This window comes from Papilio polytes, unplaced genomic scaffold (genome assembly GCF_000836215.1).
Source record: "Papilio polytes unplaced genomic scaffold, Ppol_1.0 DF822178.1, whole genome shotgun sequence".
In the NCBI taxonomy this organism is placed as follows: Eukaryota; Metazoa; Arthropoda; class Insecta; order Lepidoptera; family Papilionidae; genus Papilio; species Papilio polytes.
In genome coordinates, this window is record NW_013527026.1 from 3,116,021 (window position 1) to 3,123,775 (window position 7,755).

Below are 7,755 nucleotides of genomic sequence, written 5' to 3' on the forward strand. Positions count from 1 at the left end.
AGAGTACTACAAGTGAAATTGTTATTTATTACAAAATAATTCATTTAATCGTTATTGACAACAATAATCTATGGTAGCCGTAATCTAAAATTGTAATTTAAATTGACTACCTAGATAATCATTATTCATTCCATGAAAATCAATAAAAAAAATGATTACCTAATTGTCAGGCAACGTAATTTATAAAATAAATCAATTGTATTTTAATTACATTATTGTTACGCCTTAATGTTATTATACATCATATAATCTAACAATGAATTACATGAAACATATAAAAGAAGTAATATGTGATAATCGATCAGAATCAATCTCATCTGGTCTGTACCTACTAGTATAAAAAAACCCCCGAGCGGACCGAACGTACTAACCGTATCCCCGCTAGATTGTTTAATAAGTTTTTTCCTCTAATACACTCGCGTTAAAAGGTAAACAAGTTATACTAAGGTCAAAATTAACTGGCGTCGGTGTCCAGTACGCTGCCATCCGTTGGTGAGGTCACACATCGAGCACAAGAGGCTATCAAAATAAAATGAAGACTACAGCTATTCTGTTTATCGTATTTCTCGCGTGTATCAGCGTGACATATGGAAAAGATTTGATTACGGGAACTAGTTTTAATGGCAGATTAATTTGGCAAGAAAAAGTGGAATACAACGCTATTCCACTAAAGAAGAGAGTCAAAGAAGTTTTCTTCTCGGATCCAGGACAGCAACTCATTAAGGTAAGTAAAAATAAATAGTTTAAGAATTCAAAAAAATTGTCACATGAATTTAGTGCGTGGTTTATCTAAAACGTATAGCGTCTGGGGTCAAATATCGTTGTCAAAGTTATGCAACGTATTATAATATTCATTACTGCCTATAACAACAATAATATAATCGCAATCACTTTTAGAATGTTTGTTGTAACTCTTTGTTTAATCTCTGGTTCACTTTACGCGTGAAATTTATTTCTCTTCAAAATATGTATTCTTGAGATGGTATCATTGTTACAACAATAGTTGACAAAACATGTTTTTGATATTACTAGTTATGGTTTTACTACTTTTTTTGTACTTCTGCTAATATAACCAAAGTAGATACTCTACTATGCAAGTACAATTTGACATTTTTATTCTGAAGGTATCCATGAACAGTTTGATGAATCTAAATTGAAATTGCTGTTTTCCTTGAATCTATTACGATGTCTGTATACGTCGCGTTGATCGATCTTACTTTGTAGCTTTTTAAATTTATATGTTTTTGAGAATATATCATTATTGGTACATATGTACTGTTGTATTATAATTTTTTTAAGACTTTATTTGGTACATGTAGTGATCTAGATAACCCGTTCTTAGATTATTAAAACGTGGTAAATGTATGGTAATTTTTGCAATTATACAAACTTGTGATTAATGTTACACTTGACTTTTTTTGTGGGGTTGATTAGTACTAGCAAATATAGCATTTGTTGATTGGTTTTATGCTTGAAAAGTAATGTTTTTTTTTTCAATTAATAAATAACTACTACTATATAAAAAGAGATTTTTTTATAAAAGGATGTATTTATATAACCTTGTTTTAATATCAATTGCAGGGCATCATAGCGAGGGATTTGGACCACACCGACGGCTATGCCACCATTACAGCCGGGGGCGTTGGATTCTCGTACGCGAATATTAGATTAAAGAGCGACAGAGGCTCTGGCCTTAACTACCAAGTAGAAGTTTACGTGTAATTATTAAATCATATCCAAATGTAATTGTTAAACATAAATATATGTGTTAATAAATTTGATTTACTTTAATAATACGTTTAATTTAAATTCACTTGAAATTGAACATAAGTCAACCTGCATATGCTATGAAAACACATTTATAAGAAGTTCCGAATTATAATCTTTATTTATATGAATTTTAATTATCACGTGCCAACTATATGATATATCCACAAAAATATATTTATTGCGGTGTGTTATTAAAATAAATTTCGTCGAATTTAACGTAACAGAAGTCACGAAAGGCAACGTAGATGAAATTATTAATAACATTGTTACACTCAAAGGTAATTTTATATTTCATGTTAACAATTTTTGTTACACATATGGACTTGTTTAGAGTGTTCTAGAACAATATCGCCGTTGTATATAGAGCGATCTTAGCAATACAAGCGACAACAGGAAACTACGAGTAGGTCATTGTTGAGATCATATACCTACCAGTGAATCACTGCGCTACGTTTGCCATTTTAATTATATACAACCAAGGTGAGAACAAACAATAGCAATAACTATATAGTCGCTATTAAGTACAGGACATTATTAGAATATTTTGAGGAAGTTAGTTTTATTTGAAACTTTATACTGACAAAACATTTTAATTATAATGTTCAAAAATGATGTACTTATCTAAAAAATCTGTTATTAAAATCAAACAAATTTTCTCTATGATTTTATTCGTTCTTAAAATAAGTTATCTTCGATACTACTATCGCTGGTTTTTACGAATACATGAATTTAATTTGTAAAGTTGTTATCACTTGCTTAGAATGGTTATTATGTTAGTTTATCCGTGTTATACCTCAAGCTATTGACAAGCCTAATCCGATCGCATTGCTTGTGCTATTATTCCGAGCTGTCCGGTTGAATAGCTTTGATCGACTAAGCCGCGGTAATGTACAGCATCCGCTTAACATTCATTAAGCGGAAGGAAGCGATGTCAAGACTTACTATAGTAGCCTCTTAGCGTAAATTTAGTACAAAGCGTCAGCACTAAAGGCTTAAGTTACATTTAAATCACTCGGAGTGAGATAATCTACAATCAAGGATATATTTAAATAAAAAGTATAACATGCTATAGGATTATTAGGATCAATTTTAAAGTGTTTATGAGATATTTAAAATAAATATTAGCGTTTTGAAGCATGATAATTACCAATAATAAAAGGTTAAAATGTGTGATTTTAACAATGTATAGTGGTACTACAGTAAAGTGGTTTAACAGAAATAGAGTTGTGAAAAGTGTTTGCAAATTAAATGCATACACCACACGTTGGCAATAAGGATCCCTCACTCTCGAACATATTATTTTCGTATTCGTTTCATGTTTTCTGATTTACACGTGGACGGTGTTTCGCGCGGCTCGTATTGTAATGAAAAATCACCAGACTGAAAAATTTCCAACGAACTCTGCACTTTTGTTCGGTAGCGCTGTACTCAAATGTTGGCCTTATATTTTATATACAACTTACCACGAAGTTATGTAGATATAAATCTTACTAATATTATAAATGTGGAAGTTAAAATGGCTGGATGGATGTTTGTTAGAGTTTGTAGCCTAAACGGCTGAATGGATTACGATGAAATTTGGCACAGATGTAGAGAATTGTCTGGAAGAACACAAAGGCTACTCATTTTTGTTTTTTCTACTTTCACGCGGATGGAGTCGCGGGCGAAAGCTAATATTATTATACATTTAAAAGTACTTAATATCGTATGCGGTGATAAGACAGTATTGTGTATATTATAATTTGTTTAGTTATTGAGATAGTGTATCTGTAACGGCTAGGATTATTTACTAAAGTAACGCTATTTGGGGAAATTCGAATATGGCTCGTTTAGGGAGCTTCGGTTTCATTGACTTTGCATTTGAGTTGGATTAAATCCGTTTGGTATCCCGGCGGAGCACTAGTTATTCCGGTCTACCTGAGCTTTAGGGTCAGGCGAATACGCCACCAGTTATTACGATATTACTTATTTACTCAGTTAACCAATTAATTTGTATACGCAGTTGAATAATACTGCGACGATTACTACTCAATATGTTTTCAAATCTAGTATAAAATATTTATTGAATATTACCAGTATAACTTTTACATAAGACACCAGATAGGTATGTACAAAGTACATGATTTTTTTTATAACATAACGTGGCAAACGAGCAACCGGCCTCCTGAATCCGCCAAACATCCGCAATTGCAGATGATTTGCGTATCCTTATCTTATTTTGTTGTTATAGAGACACAATAGCAACAATATTGTTCACAACAAGTAATATATGTTGTTCAAATGTTAGCTACGCACAAAAATATTGCATATTGGAAGGAAGTGGTCATCCATCAAATTATGGCAACGAGAACACTAATCAATTATGAATTTAACATCAATCGATGTTTTCGTATGATAATGTCATTTGAAATTTTAGAAAATTACATTTATCATAATCATTTTTATAAACGCCATACTTTTATTGTTGTTTAATCATAACTGTATTTTGGCTGAAACTTGTTACGTATTAATAAAACGATCCAATGAATTGATTTTTTGTTAAATGATTAGTTGATTTTTCTATCAATCTACCTTGACGATTGTAATATAATAATAGGCATTGTTAATAACTCCGCCATTTTTATTACAGTTTTCTAAAAATCGTCAAAGAGGCTTTTTACTACATCGTAGACGAACAAAGCGCCTGTAATAAAATTGATACGATATAAAAGCAAACGTGTAAGGAATCTTAATATTCGACAACCTTCCATACGAGCCTTTACTGACATTACAAGATGAAAAAAGTAATATCACGAAATCTAAACGTAAGTTATTACAATGTAACTAGCGCGTACTATCTCATGACCACGTCATACTTATCATCATCAGGGATAGTGGTCAAGCGCCTGCTTATTGAACACTAGCTTTTGCCCCGACTAAGTCCACGTGAAATTTAAAAGTAATAATAAAGAAATGAAAAAAATATAGCCTATGTTACTCACAGATAAATTACCTTTGAAAGAAGAAAGAATTTTTAAAATCGGCCCAGTAGTTTTTTAGCCTATTCATTACAATCAAACAAGTTTTCCTCTTTATAATATTAGTATAGATAAAAAAAGTTAATTTAAATATTTTAAATCAATGTTAACATCAGTTAAAACCCGTGTACAAGTTCGTTATATTTAATTAATCTTAATGATAACGTAATGATTCACGAAGTTACGTGTTAATTTAATAATTATGTTGTTAATGATAATGTTGCAGCATTTACATTTACGTTAGTGTATCAAGTTAACATTGTATTTAGGCAATTATTGCGTTACAAAATTTTTGCTACAAATATACGAAACACATCGAAAATTCTACTATACCTACGATAACTGGTACCGCGTTATATTTAAATTTAAAGTGTATTTACAGGTACTTGTACGCATGGAATTGTCTCGTTAATGGACTTCAATTCTATTCAGATTTAATTAAAACGGACGCAATCAGACTCAAGCACGTGTTATGCGCAGCTCCGGTGTTCGTTGAGTGTTTATGAAAACCACAATTAACACATTGAGCGTATGACATCTATTGGCGGAATGCCTCTGACACTTAGAAATTCATTAGGCTCCATTTGAGATATAACAGTGATTAGATACCTTAACTATAATAGTTTTATTACTAAATAATTGCTCTAACGCAATTAATACGTAGCTGGTATCAAATGACGATGTGTTCAAAGGAGAATAGTGGATTCGCCGCTTGAATTTCTTCATGTCATCATTTGACGATTAAAATAAATTTTTCTTAGTCTTTCATAACTAACATAACTAGGTGTACTATAAAAGTACATAAACATAAATTCTTTCTATCGACCCTGAAACCCACATAGTTAAATATTGCATACTTTACATATTGCATATTTTATAGTAAATGCATCGTTCTTGCTCTAAATTCTCGTATATCTTAGTTAGGTTTCTTATACTCTATTCTTTTGTTATTTGTCGTACAAGTAAATATGACACGTGCACTGCAGCTCAGAACAATCAGTAGAGACCTACATATGTCATGCAGATTGTACGTAGCCACTGCTTTGTTCTCGAAGCTTAACCCAGTTTAATTATGCTAACTTGCTTGGCTTTATTTATATTTAAATCAATTTTACAATTTTATTTGTACATCTTTTTATTCAGGGATCTCATAATCTACCATAATTTTATTTCAGCTTAAGATTATTTCGTATTTCGTTATTAATTTTGAAACAAAAGACACGAATTCGTAAGCAATATTTCTTCTTAATCTAGGCTTTGTATTAGATTGCGAGTTAAAACACTTGCGGCGCTGGATGTCACCCTAAATGAGCTTAGTTAAGCCTCTTTGAAAGCAATTTCACTGAACTTAATTTAACTTCCGCATCTCAGACCAAACATTTGTGGCGCTAAGCAATTTGCTTTTCTTGCCCTGTTACGAAACGAGGAGATTTAAAAACTTATATAGTTTAGCTTATATGTTATTAGAAACTTGTCTTGTTACTTTATAGTAACCGAAGTTATAGACTATTCTATACAATTTTAACCTATAAATCTAATTAGATACCAAAACAATTTTCGATTCAAATGAGAAATGTATGCCATTACTTTAGCAACAAAGGTAAGGTTTATATACCTAATTTTATTGTTCGCGGAGACTCAATGCGCCTGCGCATACGTCAGCAGCAAATGTACAAACGAGTGTGTTAAAAGTAATCTCGTAACAACATAAATTATTGATACTTTGAATTTTTAAGAAAATTATACAGCATAAAAAAAATTAGTAGTGAACCAACGGTATATGTTTAATATATACAGCCTTACAAATAAACACGGTGCTGTTAGTCTTTAAAGATCACCAATAGAATAAACATTTCTATGGACGGTGAACGATATGAAAATTAAACAAACATTTCGATAGGTAATAAATAATGCAATATCAACATCGGTTTTCATTTAACGCGGCTTGGAATGGAGAATTATTAGGGCGCGATCATGTGAGAAGCTCCGTGAACGTTCAGCGGTAATACTACGTTCCTGCCGTCAGGGAATAATGAATGATTAATGGCGGAAGTAAAGCACGATGTGAGTCGTTAAATGCTCGCTAAATATTTGGCTTCGCGCTGCGTATCTTCCTTTAAAGATACCAAAATTCAAAGAAATGAAGTATGAAAAAAAAACCCTTTACTCGCTTAAGTCGTTTTTCTTTTATAATATAAGGAGGCGAACGGGCAATCCCCCTGAATCCACCAAAATGGAGAGCAACCGCTGCCGATGCGTTGCCTACTCTTGATTGACGTAGGAGGAGATGCACATAAAGAGGACATTTCCCCTTCCTACAGGGAAGAAAACGATTGAAAGGGAAAGGGACTAAAGTTAGGCCTCCGGCACAACACTAATCAGAAGAAACGCGGAATTGCTCCCCTTCACGCCTGTCTTCCTTGTGGTCGTGGTATTGCTGGGAAGATGTTAGAGCGGGCTCTACCACTGTTAGAACTCGTTACTCTAAACGTTAAGTATTTGCCAATGGAAAGTCTATGGTAAAATTTAAGTTATATGTTTTGAGTTCAAATATATTTTACTAGCATGTAATTACGTGTCGAATTTCAAAACCGGTATTAGAATTTATCGCTGTGGAAGTAAACTGACCTAATACGGTTTTAGTAAAGGAATGTATGAACACGGACTATAGGAATTAGTTGGTAAGATTATAACAGAGCTTAACTCAAACGTGAAATGTGAGCGTACACACAATGGACATTACACAAGGACGTAACATTAGTAATGGCGCTCGGTAACCAAGGGGACGATCATAACTTCAGAGAACAATACCGTTCTGGCAACGATACGTAATATTATCTGTGAAAACAATGAGACAAAGACTTGGAAGCTCGTAAAGCTCGCGATTATCGTTGTCTCGTCTTGTCTTTGCGTGTCAGCTTTTAATGTTTGCTACGTGTGAGGATTGATAACTCCCCTTGCAACGTGC

General features: G+C 32.7%; 1 protein-coding gene across 1 annotated transcript; it reads left to right on the top strand.

Annotated features, from left to right (window-relative positions):
• The first annotated feature begins 349 nt into the window (after positions 1 to 349).
• Positions 350 to 1,791, top strand: LOC106106513 (probable salivary secreted peptide). Its single transcript, XM_013287108.1, has 2 exons — positions 350 to 724; positions 1,582 to 1,791. Exons 1-2 carry the CDS (start codon positions 533 to 535, stop codon positions 1,720 to 1,722), a joined length of 333 nt encoding a protein of 110 aa, XP_013142562.1. The 5' UTR covers positions 350 to 532; the 3' UTR covers positions 1,723 to 1,791.
• The last annotated feature ends 5,964 nt before the right edge of the window (positions 1,792 to 7,755 follow it).